Source organism: Lepidochelys kempii, chromosome 10 (assembly GCF_965140265.1).
Source record: "Lepidochelys kempii isolate rLepKem1 chromosome 10, rLepKem1.hap2, whole genome shotgun sequence".
In the NCBI taxonomy this organism is placed as follows: Eukaryota; Metazoa; Chordata; order Testudines; family Cheloniidae; genus Lepidochelys; species Lepidochelys kempii.
The window spans coordinates 4,401,354-4,425,670 of NC_133265.1; the positions used below are offsets into that span (position 1 = coordinate 4,401,354).

At 46.7% G+C, this 24,317-nt stretch overlaps 2 protein-coding genes across 2 annotated transcripts in view; one reads left to right on the forward strand and one right to left on the reverse strand.

Annotated features, from left to right (window-relative positions):
* RPS2 (ribosomal protein S2) overlaps positions 1–24,317 on the forward strand; it is a 77,535-nt gene that overhangs the window by 41,776 nt on the left and 11,442 nt on the right. The gene's annotated exons all lie outside the window — the stretch shown is intronic.
* Positions 1,316–22,529, reverse strand: TBL3 (transducin beta like 3). The gene is made up of 22 exons (XM_073361721.1): positions 22,417–22,529; positions 19,943–19,994; positions 19,735–19,830; positions 17,971–18,018; positions 15,680–15,821; positions 15,015–15,099; positions 14,195–14,365; positions 13,741–13,816; positions 13,517–13,613; positions 12,640–12,851; positions 11,129–11,270; positions 10,210–10,268; positions 9,251–9,354; positions 8,384–8,534; positions 7,320–7,550; positions 6,380–6,450; positions 5,058–5,214; positions 4,579–4,637; positions 3,947–4,050; positions 2,826–2,897; positions 2,010–2,168; positions 1,316–1,590 (listed from the first exon to the last, which is right to left on the reverse strand). Exons 1-22 carry the CDS (start codon positions 22,461–22,463, stop codon positions 1,502–1,504), a joined length of 2,424 nt encoding a protein of 807 aa, XP_073217822.1. The 5' UTR covers positions 22,464–22,529; the 3' UTR covers positions 1,316–1,501.

Consider the following 24,317-nt stretch of genomic DNA (forward strand, 5'->3'; position numbering starts at 1 on the left):
AACAGGCTGGCTGAATGTCATTATCCCCGTTTTACAGACTGAGGAAACAGAGGCCCAAAGACGCTAAGTGTCAGAGCTGGGGAGGGAACTCAGGCCTCTTGAGTTGGCCTTAATATACAATGAAAAATCATTGATAATTTTCTGCTGGAATTTGGCAGTAATCAGCAGACTTCCCCCACAATCAGGTTTCTGTAGAGAGGATTTTCAAACCTATTCAGACCCTGAAATGAGTGCTTGAAAACACATTCACACAAAAAAGTTCTTGGCACAGTAAAACTGATCAGCACAACGACATGGAGTGGGTTAGAGAGCAGGAGATTCAGATAATTTCCAACTGATTTTCTACGTAGCCTTGGGCGAGTCACCTTCACCTCTGACCCTCAGTTTAGCAGCTTGTCAAGCTGTCACACTGCCCTACTTCAGATGGTACAAGGCTTAATTAACAGTCACTAAAAGCACCTCTCTATCCTCCGATGGCAGGTACCGAGTGCACAGTATTACAACGTTCTGTGCTATTTAAAATGGCAATCAATACTGGCACCAAAGTTTATCGAGCTCAGAATGAAGACAAAACAGTTGTTGGTACTGAAGCAATTGCTGAAGTGCTGGAAATAGCAAACCCAGGTGAAGTCTGCATTCAGTAAGATCCCACTCCTTTTCATCCTGGTATTCTGCTGTTAATGTCCATGCAACAAAGATAAAACAAACACAGCGATGTGCAAACTTTGTTTAGGGTGCCAGAGTGCACAGAGGTGCAGATGTGCCGGGCTGCAATTGCGCAGATGTAGATTAGCAAGCAGCTCAGTAACAATGAGATTTAGGACTTTACCCGTTTCCTGTGTGCTCCTATGACCCTTCAAACAGCATCAGTAACGCACGTCTACTGAATCATTGCTTGCATTTGTCTGTCTTTTTCTCAGGAAACATTGCTTGCATTTGTCTGTCTTTTTCTCAGGTAGAATGGAAAGCCGGTAATGCCCACCCCCTCCATGCCCCAGGTTACCCTAAAGAAAGGGCTGTATGCACCAACACCCAACCTACACAGCCAGAAGTGAGCTGAAGTCTTAGCAAGCTCACCACAAGCGAGGGATATTTCACTGGAGCTCAATACAGAGGAGGAGCAGGAGCAGAGATACAGGCTGGTGCAAAGACAGAAATTGGGGGGTTGGGATGGTCTCCCAACAGAGCGCAGTGCTAACAATAAGAGGATCTTTGCTCTAGAACAGACACAGCAGGAGTCCGACTCGGGCAGGCAGCCTCTCCCCTCCTTATCTACGGTACTGAGGAGACAGCAAGTCGAGACTGGACTCGCTCATTTATAAAATCGAACTTGAAATATTTATTATAAAAATACTCAAACTGCAACATGGGCTGGGAGAGCCAACTAATGTTAGCATCCGGCACTTCAGTCAGTGTGCGTGCCCTTGGCTCGCCAGTCATTCCCCTCAGTATACGGCAAGCAGCGTATAAATGGTCCCAGACTCATGTCCTCTTCCCACTTTCACACATCTGCTAGTCTCATATTTTGCCACATGAAATCGATGAACATGGAGGCTTGTACTAAGCGGCCTAGTCTCTGGAAATGGCGCTCTGCAAAGAGGAAAGAAAAATTATTGCTAAACAGAAAGGGTTAAGTACAAGGAAAATCAGGGAGAATTCTCTTTTCTGCCCTGACTGAGGCTAAGGGGGAAAGGAGAGGCTGCCAAGTGTGTATCATCTTCACAGGCTTTGAAAAATTGTGCTTCAGTGCTGGTAATAAGATGCCAGGAAGCAATAGTGCATTCCGCAGAGCACGGCCCAATACAGCTGGCAATACTGCGTGTGCTGTTGTCTACACGCTCTGTGCCCAAGGCACAGCTCAGACACCTGGCTCTAGGCACGGCTGGGATCAGGCGCCGCGTGCTGGTGCAGGGGGAGTTGCCACGGGAGCACCTCTGGATGGGTGAGCCACGGAGACAACTGTGCCACTGTTTTAATGGAGCCGAGATGCGGGCTCTTCTGTCACTCACCGGTGTAAGGCAGAAGGGATTCCACAGCAGTTTTAATCCCCTCATACTGCAGGAGACAATCCGGCGCTTCATGCTTTAGGAGGATTTCAAGGACAGCCTGAGCCTCGTGGCAGTTTCGAGAGTTTGTGTTCCAGGTCACCAAAAACTTCAACACTGACTCTACAGAGAAAAGCCAGAAAAGCAGTTCACACGCACCAGCTCAAGGGCAACATCACCCCACAAGAGATGCCAGTTCAGGAGGGATCTGTTCTTTTCATACCCGGCTGACCTGGCATGACCGAGTGACAAGCTTGGGGGCCAGTAGTAACTGTATATCAAGTCCCTCACTGGATTGACCGTGACACAGGTTGACTGAGAACAACTAATCAGTAACATATGGAAGTGGCCTTGTGAACAGAGACGGTGACAGGGATGCAAGTCTCCGGGTTCTAAATTCCTAACTCTGCTCCTGACCCAACTTGGGCAAGTTACTTATTCTCCTACGTGCCGCCATTTCCCCATCTGTAAAACAGGGCTAACAGAACATAGCTGCCTCCTAGGGGCGTTGTGATGCTTTGACACACCCAGATGGAAAATGCTACCAATGTGCAAAGGATCATTGCATGGCTGCGGTCTGTGGCCACAGACCAGCCTGGAGCAGGCTCAGGCCTACGTCACCACTGGCACCCTTACTGATAGCAGCAGCTGCGCTTGGTGAGGGTGGGAGGTCAGTGGTGAAGAGTGAAGATAAGGGAGATTCTAGTCCTAGTTTCAGTACAGAAAACAGGCTTCTAATCTAAATACTCTTTTAGTCACATGAACAATAGCTCAACCAACCTTTCTGATCCTTCCGCAGTCTAAGGATGTTCTTTTCTAAGTTCTCTTTCCCATTGGTTTCCTTAAGGATAACTAAAGGGGAAAGTGAAGAGACAGGAAATAATGATAAGATTAATTTCTAGAAAATAAAAAGATTTAAAATAAGAAGCCAAGCTTTGGAAGCAGGAAGTTTCCAACAATTTGGGATATTTAATGAGTGTGCAACACTATATCCTAAGGTGTGCTGTTGTGAAAACAGGTGTGCGCCTAGGAACTTACCTACACACAAAATAAGATTATGAAGGTTGCAAATTCAAACGCTCCAAAGTTAGGAAATACCAGTATTGCCCGTGAAACCTTAATTCTGGCCCCTCGTGCGGACGCATTATGATACAGTCTTTAATTACATGATCACATGGTTAAGGCAATTGAATGCTGCTCTAGAAAATTGGATGCTATCTCTGCCTCTGCCCCAGATCTCCTGTGTTCTTTTAACCATTTTTTGCGTACGCTCAGAGAACGTTTAGGATACTGTACTATGTCAGTACCCTGGATCAGCCCAATTCCTCATCATCAATGAAAAAACATGAAAGCTAGGCCTAGTTTCTCTGCCAAACTCTAAACCTGAATTTGATCTCCAGGAAAACCAAATCAGCAACCTGACCCTCAGCGCTGTGAAGAGCTGCTTGTGGAGAACTGCCATGAGCTAGGTGCTCGTTTAAAATGCAGACGAATACTGCAAAGTAACAATTAAGCTCAATAAAGATTCTGGTTTCAGGCTGTTGGCTTTAGGGATGAAAGCTGCCCTGTCTGCTAATTCAAGGCCCACTGCTCCTGGACAATCAGTCACTGTGCATGATGCTTACAGGAGCCATTGAGGTCTGTTCAGTGCTGTGTTTAACATCGGTCATGCTCTGACCTTTCCTGAGATGTGCTTGTGCTGTGAGATCAGAGGAAACACTTACTGTTGGGCACAATGCAGTGGGGCATTGGTAATTTCAAATCAGAAAACAGAGATGACAAGAAAAGGGGAAAATAGAAGTGGGAGGCTCCTGGACTCTGGGTTTCTGTCTCTTTTACTTGACAGAAGGGGATGATTTGGAAGACACCAGAAAGAACCTTGACTGACAGTGGATACCTACCCTTGATCACTGTCAGCACCGTGTGTGGCCGATCCAAAGAGATTGCCAGCCCTAAAGCTTTCAGGTATTTCTTCTCATGGAGCAGGTTGGAAAGCTCTTGATCTCTGTAATGCAATCAGGAAGAAGAGGTTGTCAGAGGTTCATTTGCTTGAGAGAACAAAATGTTATACAAAATGCAGCAAATTCAATGGTAACAATGCGTAGAGATTTAATGCCAAGAAGTTAATAAAAGTAGGCTTCCCAGTGAAAACCTCAGTGTCATCATTGTGTCGATAATTATCCTGGCATTATGTTAAAAGGTTTCCTGAGCTATTCTGTGCTGGCTGACACAGGAGAAAATGAATGATGAGTAAGTTTCAATGGTCTGACTTGGCTTATCTCAGCAGTACAGAACCCTGAAGTTCACTGACTTCCAAGTTAATAGTTATTATATAAAGACTTTATGGGAAGCCAAGATAACCTACAGCAGCGGATGAAGAGACTAAGAGAGATTATGGGGCAGACAGCCAGATAAACAATGGCTTTGCTTTATGAATAAGAAGGAATGGGAAGGCTTTAAGTGCAGTTTCATGGGGATGGCACATGATAAAAGAGACAATATACTATCCCTCGTATTGCTCAGGGTTACTCACTTCATAATCTGCTCCTCTTGCTTAGCTTGCTCCTCTTCCAGCTCAATTTCAGTGACATCCTTTAACAGATCACAACACAGCCGCTGTCAGTCTTGCTTAAACAGAGTTTGATTTCCTCTTTATCCTCTTTAGCAAGATCTTTATGTGGGGTGTCAAATGCTGAATCTAGCTGCTCCCCAAATTATTTATAGCACCATGGACTCGGCCCCTTCCAAGCCATCACTTGTGCTCCCATTATGCCTCTCGTTGCTTGCAGGCTGCTCAGGGCCATTTCCTGTCCCTGCTTTTAGAGAGAAGTAGCCAGTGCTGATCTGGAGCCTCGGCCGAAATCAGTATCTGCCTATTCCCATTTTACAGATGGGGAGGATGAGGAAAGCAGAACTCAGGCAGCCTGGCTCCCAGTCCTGGATTCTGACCACTAGACCACACTCCCTCAATTCTTTTCTTAAAGCAAATTGAAGGAGGACCATGTACGATACCTTCCACAGGATGACACAGGAATCGCTGGATGCTGTCACGACCAGGTCATCCTGTTTGTTACAGTGGAGACCCCACACTTTATCTTCGTGAGCGTCTAACGTTTTCACACACTCATTTGTTTTAATTGTCCAAAGTTTCAAGAGCCCATCGGAACCGCTTTTGGAAAGGAGAAAGAGAAACCAAACGTAAACCCCTGGACTTAAATCGGCACTGGACAGTCTTATTCTTGCTCTACTGCATCCTGTCAGAAGTGAGGGCTTGGTAAAAATGACACTCTCAAACCATCAAGGGACTGTGTCAGGTTAAAAATCATTTCAAACTAAACCAAATGATGCTATGAACATCCCCTTAGGGTATTCTTTCTATCCTGGCTATTCACATAGCCCCGACCGATCATGGCAGTATCTGAGGCACTCAGAATCCGAATGTATGTAACCTCCCCCTGCACCCCGGGAGGCAGGGCAGTGCTGTTATCCCCATTGTACAGACAGGGAACTGAGGAGCAGAGAGAGTAAGTGACTTGCCAGGGACAGGAAGTTGGTAGCAGATATGGGAAATGAACCAGTGTCTCCCAAGACCCAGGCTAGCACTTTAGCCACTGAACCATTCTTCTTCTCTGAACTAAGAGCTTTAAACCCCAATTTACGTCTTGCTGTGTATGTAGTTCATTGTTTTTTTCCATTTCTCTGCTTGGACAGTGCAAAGATCATTCATTCAGGTTTTATTTCTGTTTATAACCAGTAAAGGCAGAAAATCCTTTCCTTGAGGGTTCTGCATTCGTTTCCCTTTGGCTGATTAACCCTTCCTCTGCTGCTCATGCCAGCTACAATAGATGAAATGCCCCTCCAGAGCTGCCCTCATATTGGATATATCTCATGTCCCAGATAGTTCAGCGGAGATTATGGGAACACAGCAGCACGGGTGCTAGACTGGAGGACAAATAGGGGAAGAACTAGCACTTCAGGAAAGCTGAGCAGAAATCCAGCATTTTCTCGTCAGCAAGGTGAACTTACAGTTCACTTCTGGGAAAGGGCTACAGTCAAGGTGGCTGGTGCTGACTCTTCTGGCTGCTGGTTTAAGAACCAAATCCCAGTGTCAGTGTAAGCAGGCCCAACTCCCACTGACCTCAATGGGAGCTTCACCTGCTTCCTCCAGAGCTGAATGTGGTTCCCTCTCTCGTCAGAATCCCACCTGCCAAGCACACCTCTCTCCTCGGGAAAGGGGATCATCAAATCAACAACTCAACCTCCTGCTCAAGCCTCTGTTTGCCAGTTCGCTGCACTGGCCTAGCTTCCCTTAGGCTCCCAGAGAAAGGTCATACCTACTAAGCAGCTGTGTCCCATGGCTCACGAAAACTATCTTCAGCACAGAGGCGTCATGACCTTCAAAAGTCTGGGGTGGAAAACAAACAGAAGATTAGACAGCCAGGTCACAGGGCAAACCTTGCCTCACTGTTTGGGGCTAGGAGGCAGTTTGGAATGGCGCTCTTCTTTCACAAGAACAAAATCTGTACCCAGATTCTAGATAAAGAAGTTCCAAGCAGGCAGACCATATCCCCGGAACCTGTGTTTTGCTGCAGGGTGGGAGAGATATGACGGAAGAAAAGACGCATCCCAGTACTACTTTATAGACGCTTAGTGTAACTGCTTGAACATGCAATCCAAGGATAAATCCCACATGGTGTCATCAGTGAGACATTTACATTAACTGGATCAGGCAGCTGCTGAAAAGTTGATTCACCTTCTTATTGTGTCAAGCAAACATTAAGATGGGAGATCACACCACTGGGGAAGAGCCACATGGGATCACAGCACTCGGACTGCTAAGTTATCTAAAAGTAGGAGCATGCAATAAGATGAGTGCAATGTAGCGTCATCCCCCTCCTTCTAATAATGAGACAGACTGACGGACTCGAGAGATGTTTCTCCATTGAAGACCAAGAGTCAAGTTACTCTGTTCTATGCCCATTTCCTCCAAGGTCCTGGCTGCGTCACATCAATCCAGCCTGCACTGCTCCTGGGTTGGCCAGGGAAGGAAGCAGGTTACTCAAGAGTACTGCTAAGGGGCTTGCTGCCTGTGCAGGCCTCAGATCTTGATGGCCTGGAGAACAAACCCAGGCCTGAACAGCTTTTCCCTCATCATGGGAGTGATATTACACTTCTGCTAGTCTGGCCAAGCCATGTCTGTCTGGAGCAGCCCTGATGAATCTCTGCCACATTCAGTGTTTGTCTAGACGACCCAGGAGTATGAATTTTCATTACCTTCAGACAGCTGAAGTCATGAATACCCCACAGCTTCACAGTGCCATCTGCTGAGGAGGTGGCCAAGACTTGATCCACAGGAGAAAACTGCACGCACCAGATCCCACGCGTGTGTCCTGAGAAGATGCCCATCAGAGAGCAATCAGGACAGGACCACAGCTTGGCCATCCTGTCCTGTGAGCCAGTGGCAATCAGTTTGTCATTTGGAGAAACCGCCACACTATTTATATCCTAGACAAAGTCACACAGAAGGAACAAAGCAGTGAAATTCTTTTGCCAGCACTAACCAAACACCTGGTTAGCCCAGGGCTGAGAACAGAGGAGTGAGAGAGATACAAATTCTGAGACCTCAAGATTCATTGTTCCTGGGACTTTACCTGTTTTACAGCTAACACACCTGAGAAGATCTGTTACAGCTCAACTAGAAACTAAATACAACATTTTTCCATGATGTGATCTCCCCAGCACACGAAATCTTTCCTTTTGTGCAGCTGTTCTATGTTTATATGTTGGTGCCCCCAAGCCAAGTCCCACTAACTCCATCAGTCTCAGACACACATGTTTCTTGTCCTGATCTGAGATTCCTAGAGGAGAACTAAAACATCTGAATGAAAGCCACAGACAAAGAGGGGAGAAAAATACATAGACTATCAGGTTTGGAAGGGACCTTAGGAGGTCATCTAGTCCAACACCCTGCTCAAAGCAGGCACAATCCCCAATTTTTGCCCCAGATCCCTAAATGGCCCCCTCAAGGATTGAACTCACAACCCTGGGTTTAGCAGGCCAATGCTCAAACCACTTTGGGAAATTTTTTTTTTAGTGAAAGGAACAAATGGCTTCGGGGGGATTTCCCTAGCCTCCACTTTACAAATAAATCACTGATTTTCCTTGTCTGATGTCAGTGGAAGTTATTTCATCAGTCACGTTACTGCCTGGAATCCATAAACATATGTTTTACGAAGTACTGAACCTTGCGGCCAAAGGCACTCAAAGCACAGAACACAAGAACTGCCTCGCTGAGCTTTCACAGAAAAAGAACCTTCTCAAGTCCGCTGAGCTTTTACCTTGTCATGACCCCTCTCCGTCACGTGGGCATGAAGGATTTCAGGGCTGGAGACCAAGCCTGCTTTTGCTTTGGCAGTGAGGGACTCTGGGAGATTCCAGACTTTGATCGTACAGTCTTGGCTGGTGGTGACTACAAAGCTCTCTTTCATTCTGGAAGCGGGAGTTGGGGGGGGCAAGGGGGGAAATAGGAAAAGGAAAAATGTCAAATGCAATAAAGCAAAACAATTGCTTCACCTGCACAGAGAAAATGGCTTTTCTTTCTCTAGCGCCATCCTATGCACTCAGCTGGGATTTCAAACAGCTCAGTGTTTTAATGTTTTCCAAAGCTTCATTTTATTTCATTTCATTTCAACCCTTACAACAGTCCCCCGCAGTTCAGCTATTCGCCACAGGCATCATTACTCCTCTGGGCCAAATCTCACTTACTGAATTGCACCTTTTGAATACAGAAATTGGGCTGCAAAAAGACACAAATGTGAAGAAAGGAAACAAGTTTATAAACAAGCAAGATTTCCCAGCAAGTTCTCTTATCTCAGTATTTCTCCTCTGTCCCAAACCCTTACCCCTCTAATTGACCATAACGTAATCCAGGAGCTAGACAGACAAAGGCTCTTGCAGCTTTTTGTTCTTCTAGACAAACTTGAGCAAGGTGGACAAAGAGGAGAAGAGCAAACATAAGAGCTGGGGTTGGTGGGGCAACAGGGTGGACCAAAAAAGCCTCTCTTCCAATCTTATCACGTTACAAGTCAACACCTTCACCCTGACTGGCCTGGGCCACTGCAGAGGCAGCAGCCTTAGTTTACACAGGCTGTGGTTTCTTCATTGTGAACACAGACCACATGTAGGAAGAACGATGCCTCCGTTACCTTGAGCAAGAGAGAGCACCCACTCCATGGGCGTGACCTAATCCTTCGGCCATGCAGACCACCTCGCCGGCTTTACCCATCCGCCAAACCCGGAGGCTTCTGTCCTGAAACAGGAAAGGAGGAAAACAGTTACTCTGACAAGTGAACAGAGTAGTATTAATAGCCAGCGTGCTTGGTATTAAAAAAAAAATAATAAAAAAAGATCTGTCTGCAGTCATTTCATCACCACCACCTCAGGGCACAACCAGACAACCATAATGAGGGACTCCAGCTTACAGTCCAAGCAATATTCATAGAGCCATAGAAATGTAGGACTTAAGAGATTACTTAAATTCACTCTCCTGTGTTTAAAAATCTTTGAAGGGGATTCCACAACCTCCCTATTATCCTTTTCCAGTGCTCAGCTATTCTCAGAGTTAGAAAACTATCCTAATCCAACCTAAATCTCCGTTTCTGCAAACTAAACGAGACAAATTGAAGTTAATTTTAATGGTAAGCTAAAATTTACGTTAGTTACTTCATTTCTGAGCATGTTGAGACAGCCTGCCCCTTGCCTCCTTACCTCTGATCATCTATGCTACACACTGCTCCCAGCCACTTTTGCAGCAATGAATAGCTCTGAGCTCACATGCTGGAGAGAAACGCTTACTAACAGCAGCACAAATACTGAAGATCCCAGGAAGATCAAACAACTGGGATTTCCTGCTGGGACAGTATACTAAAACCAACCCATATTTTTCTAAGGACAATATTAAAAAAACGATAGGAATAAGGAGATAGATATCCAAGCTCTTTATAAATCCTATTTCAAAGGAGAGGTGGACAGAAGTTTCCATCATGGAAAGGACAAAAGCCCTTTCCAAAATCAAGGACAATGAGCAGAAAACTGCCCACAACAATAAAGATCACTGTAAGCAATGGGCCATCCTAAGCATCCAGGGAAGGAAATATTATATTACCTTAGCACAGCTAGAAAACATCAACCCCTTTCTGAAGACATCCAGGGCAAGAACTGTTTCTGAAAGGAAAGACGGCAGCAATTACTGTTAATTATTTGTAGCGCCTAGGAGCCCTAGTTGTGGGCCAGAACCCTATTGTCGTAGGTCTATTTCAAACAGAATAAAAAGATTAATTCGCAGTTCTTCAGAGCAGGGCCAAATATAAAACAAGAGATAACAGATAGAGGCAGACAGATGGGGCAGCGCAAGGAAACAATGGGAATACTGGTCAGCATACTCAGCAGTGGTCTCAGCACCACTGGGCTAACCACTGCCACATTGCTGTGATGGCTATGAAAAAAAAGGGGAGTTTTAAGAAGGGTTTTGAAGGATAATGAGTTTTGTGGATGGTTACAGGGAGCACCTCCCACGCATGAGGGGCAGCAACAAAATATTGTATTTAGACAACATAAATGCATGAAATAATGCAGAGTCCACCACCCAGTAGGGGTGAGGGGAAGCTCTGTGGGACTTAAAAACACACCTACACTGTGGGCTCTGCTGTTTGCTAGTAAGTACTTGGCTAATTTTGAGGACCTGGTGTGATTTGATTAGACGCTTGCAGTCACTACCACTCAGAGTCGGTCTTCGCCCCCACACACGCTATCTAGAATTTAAGAAGATTTCAGTGCTGGCGAAAGATGCTAAACCAACAGCCCTGGAGAATAAAGGCTTCTTTTTATGCAAAACAGGGAAAGCATGGGAGCTTCCACACACACCGCCTGCAGAGCGGATGCCTCCACCCTGCTCTGGAGAACTAGAGGGCACTGCAGCCTTCACACAGATGAGTCTTGGGAGGAGAGAAGCCTGAGCCAGGGGCGACTCACACAGTTCCTCCCTGCCCATTGCAGAGCTGATAAGTCTCTAGGTCCCTGCATACCTGTGTGGCCATACAGGATCTGGCAGTGCGACGTTGCCAGCTCAAACACTTTCAGCTGAGGGCTGTTGGTAGCCACAACAATGTGAGAGTCAGCAGGGCCAAGGAACCGCACATCCAGAACCTCCTCGTTGTAACCTGCAAACTGAGGGCAACGAAACAAGAGACAGCTTAACAGACAAGGAATGAGCTGGCGAGAGAAGACCCAAATGACAGCTATGGTGGCTGGCAGCACTGCATTCATGTGCATGCCTGGGGGTTTTTCATTTGATGCCATGCTTAAAAACAATCTGACACAGCACAGCCTCCATTTAAATACATAGACATTTAAGGATGTGGCACATTCCTCGATGGTCTGTCCCTCACTGCCCTTTCATCTCTGTTTCATTTGTTTAAGAAGAAATCCCTGCAAAGAACAACCTATAACTCCTGATGCCAGGTCTTTGGTTCATACTGCATGGGCCCCAAATCAGTACAATGCAAAGCTCTCCCAAAGAAACCTTATCAATGAACCTGTGCTCTGCGCATTGGAAATAGATCTGAGTACCAAGGAGAAAAGGGTAAGAACATAAGAACGGCCACACTGGGTCAGACCAAAGGTTCATCTAGCCCAGTATCCTGTCTTCCGACAGTGACCAGTGCTGGGTGTCTCAGAGGGAATGAATAGAACAGGTAATCATCAAGTGATCCATCCCATCGCCCATTCTCAGCTTCTGGCAAACAGAGGCTAGGGACACCATCCCTGCCCATCCTGCCTAATAGCCATTGGTTGACCTATACTCCATGAACGTATCTAGTTCTTTTTTGAACCCTGTTATAGTCTTGGCCTTCACAACATCCTCTGGCAAGGAGTTCCACAGGTTGACTGTGCGTTGTGTGAAAAAATACTTCCTTTTGTTTGTTTTAAATCTGCTGCCTATTAATTTCATTTGGTGCCCCTTAGTTCTTGCGTTAGGAGAAGGAGTAAATAACATTTCCTTATTTACTTTCTCTACACCAGTCATGATTTTACAGACCTCTATCATATCTCCCCTTAGTCATCTCTTTTCCAAGCTGAAAAGTCCCAGTATTATTAATCTCTCCTCATACAGAAGCTGTTCCATACCCCTAATCATTTTTGTTGCCCTTTTCTGAACCTTTTCCAGTTCCAATATATCTTTTTTGAGATGGGGTGACTGCATCTGAACGCAGTATTCAAGATGTGGGCGTAGCATGAATTTATATAGAGGCAATATGATATTTTCTGTCTTATTATCTATCCCTTTCTTATTCCCAACATTCTGTTCGCTTTTTTGACTGCCGCTGCACATTGAGTGGATGTTTTCGGAGAACTATCCACAATGACTTCAAGATCTCTTTCTTGAGTGGTAACAGCTAATTTAGACCCCATCGTTTTATATGTAGCAACAGCTGGGGAAGATGGAACCATTAGACAAAATGTTGTCATTGAACATGGAGTTGTCCCAAGGCATGGTGGGGGAAGAGAAGAGGCACTGAGGTTTGGTACATGGTACCTGCTTCCTGAGCTGAAGTGTCTGGGCATCGTAGAAGATGATATTATGCTCTGCAGTCACAGTTGCGATCTCATTTTTCCCCGGCACCAGCATGCACTGTGTCAGACTGTGTGCACTGCCCTCTTCTTTCTCCTTGGCGTCCACACGTTGGTACGGCACGGGCTGGGTGTACATGCAGGCAGCTGTGGCCGCATCCCAGATGTGCAGAACCCCTAATGCATGGGATGTACACTGCCTGTAAGTGGCATTACAATACCTGCACAGTATACTCAGAAAAGTCCTCCGAGGTGTGTCCGTTCAAACTCCAGCCTTGTCTACAGGAGACAGCTGTGCTGGTTTAAGTAACTGTGTGATTTTTAAACTGATTTAGTTCCGTGAAAGGCTGCCTGGACACTCTGACTTTGGTCTAAGCCAGACTTATCTCAGGTTAGCTAAAATTGATTAGGAACAGGTTTAAGATAAACCAAAATAAGCCACTCAAACTGAAGTGTCCACAGAGGGGTTTGCACTGGTTTAAAACTCGATTTCATTTAAACCAGTGCAATTTTCTCATGTAAACATGATGCCTAAAACAGAAGGTGTTTTCTAAATTAAATCTAGACTATGAAATCTGAGCAGGCGTTCATCCCCCACTCATCACCGTGGTATCTGGGACTGTAAAAGCTTAGCAGAAACGGGGAGGGAGAGAAAGTGCTGCCTTAAATATCCCAAGAGGGCCAGAACAGGTTCACTGAACTGGACCTGGCTTTCAACAGATACAAGACAATGGGAAGAATGCCGAGCCCTGACAATGGCTGGCCACAGAGTGTAATTTACTCCTTCTTACACCCCGGAGTCTGGCAGCGACAAGACAAGAAATTCCAAAGGGCTCACTCACCTTTGCTGCCAGCTGTGAGAAAGTGAAGCCCTCGTTTCTTCACACCCAAGTGTGAGAAATCTCCATCCTCGGGTAACAAAACTGCAGCCTCCACGCTCTGCGACAAACAATGAGGTGCAGTAAAAGGTAAGTCTAATTTAACAGCCTGAGTAACCACTTGGAATCATGAGCAGGTCCCTTTTCTCCTGACTAGAAGTCAAATACCACTGGGGAAGTAATCTCACCTCATATATAGGGACAGTCCTCTTGGCTTCTCTTGTTTTCAAGTCCCATACCATACAGATTTTATCACGACCAGAGCTGCAATAAAGGTTGTAAAGAAAAATTCACTATCAGCACCTTCCAGCCAAGACTGTCAAAGCAAAGTCAGACGTGGAGCTATGGCTAGTCAACCCCTCTCTAAGTCAGGTGCGGGATGAACAAAGCCACACACAACCCTGTGAGGCAGTTCAGTATTAACTCCAATTTACATATGGGGACACTGAGGCACAGAGCATGATTAGGTGAAACCCAGACCCTCAACCTCTCTCTCTCGGAGCCCCACCTGAGCCTCAATGTGCTGTACTGTCACCCCTTCCTTCCCTCGATAGCAAACCCCACGGGCAGCAAGAGAATGCCATATGTTTCTTAGGGAGGGGGAATCTAAATGGAGATCTGATAAGCTCATAACAAGTCTACCTGATGAGTGTGTCCTTATCTGCAGCAAAAGCCAGAGAGGTGACAGCACTGTAGTGGCCGTCGAGAGAGGCAATACACTTGCTGGATTTCAGGTCCCAGATCTGGATTTTATAGTCTATTGAGGAGGAGAAGAGCTGCAAGCGGGAGATATCGGGATGGAACTCGACGATGCTAGCGAGGGAGGGAGAGAGAGATTAACACAATGCAGGCACAAATCAACCAGCATCGTCTCTGATACGGCAATAACATAAATGTCTAGCATCTATAACAGACCATTCACATTACCTAAACTGGAGTTAAATTACTGCCCTCCTTTGTGGAATCTCGTTTATCCAGTCTGCCCACTGGAAAAATTTACCATAGGTCTTTGCCCTCGGAAATGCTCTAAAGAGTCCATAAATTGTCAATTGTGGGTGTCTCAACTTGAGTTCACAGAATTCCTTAACCATATCATCTCCCTCCCTATCTTTTCCTGCCAAAGCAACAGCCAGTTGTAGCCCTGGTCCCTCCGTTAGCAGATCAAAAATCGGAAACTGAAAACAAGTTTTGGACCCGCTCAGTACAAGTCATTTGCATTCCCCTTACCCAGAATGCTCTTCTTACTCAGTCATCTCAGGATAATACTAATGATCAGACGGGGATGGGGCCAAAAGGATTGGCAGTGATTGCAATTGTACAGCAAGATCTGCTAACAGAATTGGGGTCACAAACCCAGATCCCCAAGCTGCTGCTCCTTATTTCAGACAGAACATCTGGGTGGAAAACTGTCTCTGCTAGTTTCCCTAATGGAAAAGGGAGGCTAAGAAGATTTTCTCCTTACTGTACAACCCCCGAAGATCCTTTCAGGTTATGCGTGCAGTACTGTTTGACTACATCCCAGATTTTAATGGTACTGTCACAGCCACCTACAAGAAGAAAGGACATGAAGGAATTAACAACAGAAATGGGTAAAACAGCAGGGCTGGGACGCTAGCAGTTGTATCAGTTTCACAGATTACAAAAGCAGAAGAGGCAAAATGAGAGAGAGAGAGAGAACAGTTAGTCAAAACAGCTACCAGGGAGGTTGCACAGATTATAGCACTTTGCATTTTCAGAGGGCTTTGTAAGTATCTACTCACTGGTCCTCACAATAGACAGGTACTGTTACTGTCCTTACTCAGAGATGAGGACCCTGAGACACAGAAAAGTTAAAAAGGACTTGCCCAACCCCGCCGCACCCACTCCCTGTCCCACGAGCGAGTTTCAGAGCTTTCCAGATCTGTGCTCAGACCACTAGACAAGCTTCTCTCTCGGTGCATGTGACAATTTGTAGAATTTTCAATTAATAATATATTTTTACATAAAAACAACCTTCTTATTGCAATAACAGGAAAGCCTTGAGAGGCTCCCATTCAAACACTGTCACTGTCTAACATCACAGAAGTTAAGACCATTTCATCACAAAAACAGACTCCCACATCATGCGACACTGAAGTCAGACTGTACCTGTGGCCAGCAAAGTGGAAGTGGGGTCAAAGACCATGGCAGCCACTGGTGCTGTGTGCATTGCTTTCCATGTACGTCTACACTTGTTCTCTCGCCATTCCCACTGCTTTAACAGCAACGCCCGGCTTCCCGTCACAAGAATCTAACAGAAACACACAGCAGGAAAAAGATAAAAATACAGAGATTAAGTTAGCCAGTACATTCACATTCTGCGTTATGTTCACAGCGCAATTTAGAAAACCTAGAGACAGACAACAGCTAGGAAATTTCAGTTACCAAAAGAAGCTAATTCTGAAACTAATATATTTACCAGCATTTTCTTTTTTTTATAGCAAAAGCCTGGAAGCCTTATAAATAACATAAAAATGTAAGTACATCACAATGCACCGGACAGAAACGCAATGCTGTAGTGCAACAAACAGATACTTAATATATATATATAGGGGGGTGGGAATTGTAAGTTTAGAAGTAACTGCTAGTCTTTCAGAAGCAGGCACTACAGATAATAACAAACAGCTAATAAAGGCCTGTTGTAATAATTGGGCCTACAAATTTACTGTAATTGTGAGATGTGAATAAGTTCATAAAATATCACAATAACCTAGAACAATAAATGGTGATGGGGAAAAGATGCAAAAGGGATACAGAACCAATTAGGACAAACAAAAAGGCCTATTCATATAACTCAATGACTGTGTTAAAATTATGCCTGATAAACTAGAGAAGGAACCAGAAATTGACAGATCAAAATTGGTGTGTCAGAAATTAGGCCAAATAAAAGAATGAGGGAATGGACTATTCCACCAATCGCTCCCTTTGGGGTCCTCAAAAGAAAAGACTTTTGGGGAAAATAAAAGTCAAGCTAACAACAGTTGCTGGCTGGGAGAGAGGCGAAACAGAAGAAGCTAGCTACACCAGCATGGCTGCTGCTCCCACCATCTTCTGGGACCCTGGGATCCACCATGACACCGTTGGGCCTTTGTCATCCTGATCCTGAGAGATGTCCTGACCTGACCAGGCCAGGCCAGGCCAGAGAGAAGGACCCAGATGACATCATCTCTGCTGGCTCTGGCTAAATCTTGTTGGGATCCCAGAGTTTTGGTTCTTGCTGTCACCTTCCTCCCCACTGTGTGTTCTTTTTCTTTCCCACCTTCCTTCTCCTTTTTCTTACTTCTTTCTTTTTGTCTTCTGTCTGACAAGCATCTGGATTAGCCAGGCAAGACTATACATTTTGCAACATTGCTGTAAGTTAAAAGCAATGCCCTAAACAGCCTGATGCTGGTACAAGTTTGCCAGGTCTTGGGAGTGGCCGATGAGACCATGTGCCATGCCTATGTTTCTCCAGCAGTGAGGCTGCAAGTGAAAGTCAACACCAGAGACAGAGGCTGCATTTTCTCTCTCTACTATTCTTTTCTCTTCCCTCTTGTGTTTGCCTTGTTTTGTCTTCTAGGGAACAAACAGCAACTACAATAGCTCCAGTCCATTTCAACTACCTTCTCTTTTCCCCAAAAAGGACAGTTGTTACCACCTTTAAAATGTGGAAGTTGTTAGAAAGAAAGCCTTAACATTTTACATGCTTTTGCGGTTTTTCTTTCTTTTCTGCATCTTTAGTAAAAGGTTAAAAAACAAACAAACAAACAAGCAGTGTTTGCCAGTGTACTAAGCAGACTGATGTCTCTGTTTACGAAACCCCAAACTTTGTTTAAAACTGTTCAGTGTTGGACAGTGACTGGGTCACATTAACATCTTTGGCTCTTTAGGTCATAATATTCCATCAAAATTAATACCATAGGCTCCAATCCTGCAAACGCTTAAGCACACGCATATTTGCAAGAATGGGTCTAGAGTTAGCTCATAGAGTAAATTAAAATAGCAGCCAGTACAATCTATGCACATGCACAAATTGAATATATTTGATTGTATCCCTTTCCCTCTATGTTTTTTGTCTTCTTAGATTATAAGATTTTTGAGACAGGGACCATTTCCCTATATGTGTTTGCTCGGAGCTTGTCACAATAAAGTTTCAATCCAGATTGTGACCTCTGGGCACTATTGTAACATAATTATTAAATAATAATTCCCTTTAATTTATACAGGATGCAAGTTTGTTGGAAGTAGCAATTCAGACTGCACAAAATGTATTAGAAAATCCTGTCAGAAATTAAAGATGGGAGAGTCCAAACAGACCCCATTTGGACCATCGCCCTTTGCGAGCGTTGCTGACATGATTATTTACGGGACCTATTAAAGTGGAATGGAAAATAAGGAACCAAGTGTAACTTGTCATATACCTCATCATCAGGGCTAAGAACAAATGATGTAATGTCCTCCTGATCATCCTATAAATGGAAGAAAGAGGCAGTTAAATCATCTGTGCAATATTTTTAAATGCCATGTTGCCCTATTCTCTTTACAGGTTTTACATTGCCTACTCATGCTACATTGCTTCTTGCGCTCACTGAGTGTGCGCTTCATCACAGAATCTCCTGCCGAGGAAACTGCAGAATACCCATGAACAAGTAAGACTAACAGGACTGGGTACATTGTACCAGGCTAAGAAATCCTGGTTCCCACAATGCTACACTTCTTTCCCGGACTGAGAGTTCCAACCTGCTGAGGTGGGGCACAGGGACAGAAACAGGGTGAAGTGTGTGAGTGAGATTCCCAGGAAGCTGCTTCTAGCTTTCATTTAGCTCATGTCACTGTCAAGTGCAGACTCTTCATTTCAGTGGCAATCCAAAGGTGAATCATTTCCAGAGAGACTGTTCACAGGCAAGTTTCCTACTCTGACCAGAAGGCTCCCATGCTAACTATATTGCTTCAGCCCACCAGGATGCATGTCCGCAAGCACATCTCACTACCGGGGTCTGGAATTTGAGACTAAATCTAATTTCCCATGATAAATAACAAGTACATAAGAACCACCATGCTGGGTCAGACCAATGGTGCGTCTAGCCCAGTGTCCTGGCCTCAGAGCGGCCAGTGCCAGCGCATCAGAGGGAATGAACAGAACAGGACAGTTTTGAGTGATCTATCCTGTCGTCCAGTCCCAGCTTCTGCCAGTGGGAGGTTTAAGGACACCTGGAGCATGTGGTTGCATCCTTGACCATCTTGGCTAACAGCCATTGAGGGAACTATCCTCCATGAGCTGATCTAATTCTTTTTTAACTCAGTTATACTTTTGGCCTTCACTGCATCCCCTGACAACGAGTTCCACAGGTTGACTGTGAGTTCCATGAAGAAGTACTCTCTTTTGTTTGTTTTAAACCTGCTGGCCTATTAATTTTACCCAGTAACCCCCGGTTCTTGTGTTATGTGCAGGAGTAAATAACACTTCCTTATTCACTTCATACAGTCGTGATTTTATGGACCTCTATCATATCCCACCCTTAGTCGTCTCTTTTCTAAGCTGAAAAGTCCCAGTCTTTTTCATCTCTCCTCATACGGAAGCTGTTCCATCCCCATGATCATTTTTGTTGTCCTTCTCTGCACCTTTTCCAATTCCAATATATCTTTTTTGAGATGGAGTGATCGGAACTGCACGCAGTTTTCAAGGTGTACCGGGGATTTATATAGTGGACCATGACTGCACAGACCCCACTTGGATGGGTAGGAAAGTGGTCCATTCAAGAAGAAAAACCTGTGTGTACAAAAGTACTGGGAAAAAAAAACATTTCCTTTCATTCCATCTTCAGACAGTGCTTGTTCATGGAAACTCAGAACTGCTTCTTTGCACCACTGAAAAAGGCCCTCTTTTATACTGAGACATGAAACTGTATTAGCCACTTCCTAGCAAGAACTAAACTTTGAAAATGTTTTCAAATCTCATTGTAGTCAGGAACATAGCAAATAAATAATGTATCTGTCTGGATTTAGATACATTTCTCATTCTTCAATACTCAAACTTTCTTCTCAATGCCTTTAGATGAATGCCCCAGTAATAAAGGTAAAACACCCTTTGAAAGTCATTTGAAAATACTGAATTAAATACATCACGTTAGTAGATAAAAGTTAATCTAGAAAACTTAAGTTAGTTTGATTTTGCATCATCTCACCTGTTCGATGCTATGAACAAGTGCTCCTGTTGCAATGTCCATTATATTTAGTTTTGTCCCACAGGGGCAAAACACATGTTTTCCATCTCGGCTGATCTAGAAAAAAAAACAAAAAAGTTTATGGCACCAAAAAGAGAGTTGATATATGTATCATTGTTTACTTTCCTCCCCCAAGATTTCAGTAAAAGAATTTGGGGTTTGGCATTACCTGAACTTTCCCTCCTTTGTAGAAAGGCTCAATTTTCCTAGACACAGCATAGCTGAAAGGATAAAAAGAAACAGAAATAGAGGAACAGTTAAAATAGACTGATTTGTTTACACCATTTTCATTAAAAGCACTTTGAAGTGATTATTCATATGCAGGAACACTATATGTATACGTCTTACCAGAATTAAACCTGCTAGAAAAATTGTAGCTAAATAAATATCAGAAAATAAAAAAAGACCAACATGTGCTATGTATAGAAAGAAATGGATTATCTGAGTCATGTACCAGCAACATAAATTACAGTAAAATACTTCTGTGTAACTGCTCAAGTCTATTCCTGTAACATCTTTTCCTTTATGAATTCCTGCTTCAAGTTTGTGAAGACAAGCGAGTCCAACAACAAACTATGCTGGATTTCCCAGAATTTTATTGTTTTGTACAGGGACTAGTGAAAGTTCACAGTTTCTAATAGAGCTGCGTTATTGCACTAAAAGCATCAGAGGCTGACACAGCAAACATGCGCCACCGAGACAGCACTGTAACCACCAGTGATTCAATGTGCATCATGTTACGTTTAGGTGATCTGGAACAAAAACTCTGATTCTAATGTAGCAGAATCAGAATGTTGTACTGCTGTAAAACAGTAGCCTGTGCACAAAATCTGCTCCCTAGCAGTGAAGATAATAAGCACTGTTAAAAACCTATAGAATGTAACAGAGGATAAGATCCTGACTAAAGTGGGTTTGACAAATCTGACAGTTCTCTACAGTACAGAATCATTCTATATTAAATCTACCAGCTTTCTCTTAAGGAGATGAGACCAATATGCCAGAGGTAGAACCCTCACTCCCAACGTGTTCTGTGGGTGTTATTAAATAACAATTACTAAGTGGCGGCACTTTGGAAGGAAGGGAGAAGAGCCATGAGACAATTGTGGGTCATAGCCTGGTGAGGGGAAAACAAATGGTATCTGACAAACTCGATATTACGTCTGTGTGACAGAATCCCAGGCTTGCCCCATCTGCACAACAGCACAGAGACAGCCACTGGCCTGGCACCCTCCCAGCCGCCTTCCTGGCGGACACCCCTGTGCCACAGCACCCCTTCCCGCCACAGCAACACCAGGGCTCCCACCATGGCACCCCCACGGTGATGGCACGAACGTGCCCCTCCCCATTGGCGGCAGCACAGACGGAGAATGGCTCCCCCACACCACCCCCAAAAGGCTTTCGGATCTCTGAGACACAAGGGACCCCACAGGCCCTTTTTGCTCCCTGGGACCCCTGTCTTCCTCCCTGGGGCTCTCAGCTCCCGTCCAGGCTCCTTTGCTCCCTGGGGATCTCAGCTCCCCCTCCCCCACCAGCCCCTTTTCTCCCTAGGGATCTCAGCCACCCCCTCCCCCTTCCTCCCTGGGGATCTCAGCTCCCCTCCCCCGCCGGCCCCTTTTCTCCCTAGGGATCTCAGCCACCCCCTCCCCCTTCCTCCCTAGGGATCTCAGCCACCCCCTCCCCCTTCCTCCCTGGGGATCTCAGCCACCCCCTCCCCTTCCTCCCTGGGGATCTCAGCCACCCCCTCCCCTGCCGGCCCCTTTTCTCCCTGGGGCTCTCAGCCCCCTCCCTTCCTCCCTAGGGATCTCAGCCCCCTCCCTTCCTCCCTAGGGATCTCAGCCCCCCCCTCCCCCTTCCTCTCTGGGGCTCTCAGCCACCGCCTCCCCCTTCTTCCCTGGGGATCTCAGCTCCCCTCCCCCGCCGGCCCCTTTTCTCCCTAGGGATCTCAGCCACCCCCTCCCCCTTCCTCCCTGGGGATCTCAGCCACCCCCCTTCCTCCCTAGGGATCTCAGCCCCCCCCCTTTCCTCTCTGGGGCTCTCAGCCCCCCCCTCCCCCTTCCTCCCTGGGGATCTCAGCCACCGCCTCCCCCTTCCTCCCTGGGGATCTCAGCCACCGCCTCCCCCTTCCTCCCTAGGGATCTCAGCCCCCCCTCCCCCTTCCTCTCTGGGGCTCTCAGCCCCCCCTCCCCCTTCCTCCCTAGGGATCTCAGCCCCCCCTCCCCCTTCCTCCCTGGGGATCTCAGCCACCGCCTCCCCCTTCCTCCCTGGGGATCTCAGCCCCCCCTCCCCCTTCCTCCCTAGGGATCTCAGCCCCCCCTCCCCCTTCCTCTCTGGGGCTCTCAGCCCCCCCCTCCCCCTTCCTCCCTGGGGATCTCAGCCCCCCCCTCCCCCTTCCTCTCTGGGGCTCTCAGCCCCCCCCTCCCCCTTCCTCCCTGGGGATCTCAGCCCCCCCCTCCCCCTTCCTCCCTAGGGATCTCAGCCCCCCCCCTCCCCCTTCCTCCCTAGGGATCTCAGCCCCCCCCCTCCCCCTTCCTCCCTAGGGATCTCAGCTCCCCTCCCCCGCCGGCCCCTTTTCTCCCTGGGGCTCCCCCCTCCCCTCTGGCGGCCCCTTTGCTCCCTGGGGCTCCCGCCGTCCCCTCCGCTCACTTGGATTTGAAGCGCACGGGCGCGCTGCCGGGGCGGGTGGCCGCCATGCTCCCGCCGGGCCCCTCAGCGGCTCGGACTCTCGCCGCCCCGCCCCCAGGGAGCACGCGTGGTTCCGGCGCTCTCAGGTTGCCAAGGGCGAAAGCATCACTTCCGGCGCTCCCTCGTGACGTCACCCATTCACACCCCCCCCGCCCGGGGAGCCCGCGGAACTAGGGGCTGGGCGCTCGCCCCACCCCCCCCGCCCCTGTTGAGTGCGGGTAGATCGCCCCGGGGGCTGAGACAGGGGGACCGGCGTGTTCGGGGGGGGGGGTCTTCACCCGGCCGGGCCGTGCAGCCACCTCTGGGGGGGAGCGAGGCCGCCCGCAGCAGCGCCCCAGCCCAGCGTAGGGCAGGAGGGAGAAGGGGGAAATCAGGCTCCAGTTCAGCACGGGCTCCCAGCGGGCCGCAGATGCCAGTGCTACCCCACCGGGGCCCCTGCGGGAGCGTTCCCCGCTCCCAAAAAACCCGACTGCATTGTTCCCACCCCCTAGACGCCCCCCATGCCCACACACGGGTTCAAGAGTCCACATTCATCGACTCTCAGGGTCGGAAGGGACCTCAGGAGGTCATCTAGTCCAACCCCCTGCTCAAAGCAGGACCAATCCCCAATTTTTGCCCCAGATCCCTAAATGGCCCCCTCAAGGATTGAACTCACAACCCTGGGTTTAGCAGGCCAGTGCTCAAACCACTGAGCTATCCCTGCCCCCCAAACAGATGTGTGAAGGTAACATGAAATCAGGGCCCCCTTGAACTGACTGGGGCCCTAAGCTATTACTTTGGCTGCTTACAGCTACTGCCACTACTGGATACAATTAACTTAGGCTTGAATAGAGACTGGGAGCGGATGGGTCATTACACAAAGTAAAACTATTTCCCCATGTTTATTCCCCCACCCACCGCTGTTCCCCACACATTCTTGTCAACTGCTGGAAATGGCCCACCTTGATTGTCACTACAAAAGGTTCCGCCCCCAGGTAATATAGCTCACCTTAAGTGATCACTCTCGTTACAGCGTGTATGGTAACACCCATTGTTTCATGTTCTTTATGTATACAAATCTCCCCCCTGTATTTTCCACAGTATGCATCCGATGAAGTGAACTGTAGCTCACGAAAGCTTATGCTCAAATAAATCTGTTAGTCTCTAAGGTGCCACAAGTCCTCCTTTACTTAGTATGTGTGTCTGGAAAAACTATAGTTACCTAAACTGGGATGTGGCCAGTACATCAGGTTTTATCCCCCCTCCACTAGAAAGATATGCTGGGGCTAAGCTAACCGTCTTGGCTATACTTTAAAAACAATAAAAAAAAAAGTGTAAAGTATCACTGCCTCTTGTAGCCTACAAAAAAAGCAAGTTTTAACCAGCTTTTTCACCCAGCCCAGACTTTCAGACAAGGGGGGTGGGGAGCTGGCACTGACAGCAATCACTCTTACATCCTTTATCCTGCAGATTGTCTGGCCTAGTAGCAGACCATACCCTGCATTTGGCCTTAATGTTCACAACAGCCCTTCTGGTTATAAGCAAGTGAGGTGGAGAAAGGCAGACGTTTTCAAATGAGAGTAACTCATGTGCCACTGTATGCCACATGCAAAATGCATTTTATACACTCAAGACTGGGCAAGCATGGAAAAGGTGCAGACACGTTACCCGCCCAAAATTCTGTTACTCTCACACTCTAGGGGCCCCCACCTTTATCCAGCTGCTGGGGCTCAAGGTGTACCCCTCTTAATTTAGGCACCCACCCCTACCCTGTTCCTAGGACTCGGAGTACCTTACATACTGTGCGATTGCAGGGTCTTTTCCCAGTGGAAAGAGCCTCACACAGTAATATCCTATTTACCAATTACCAAAAAACAGAATGC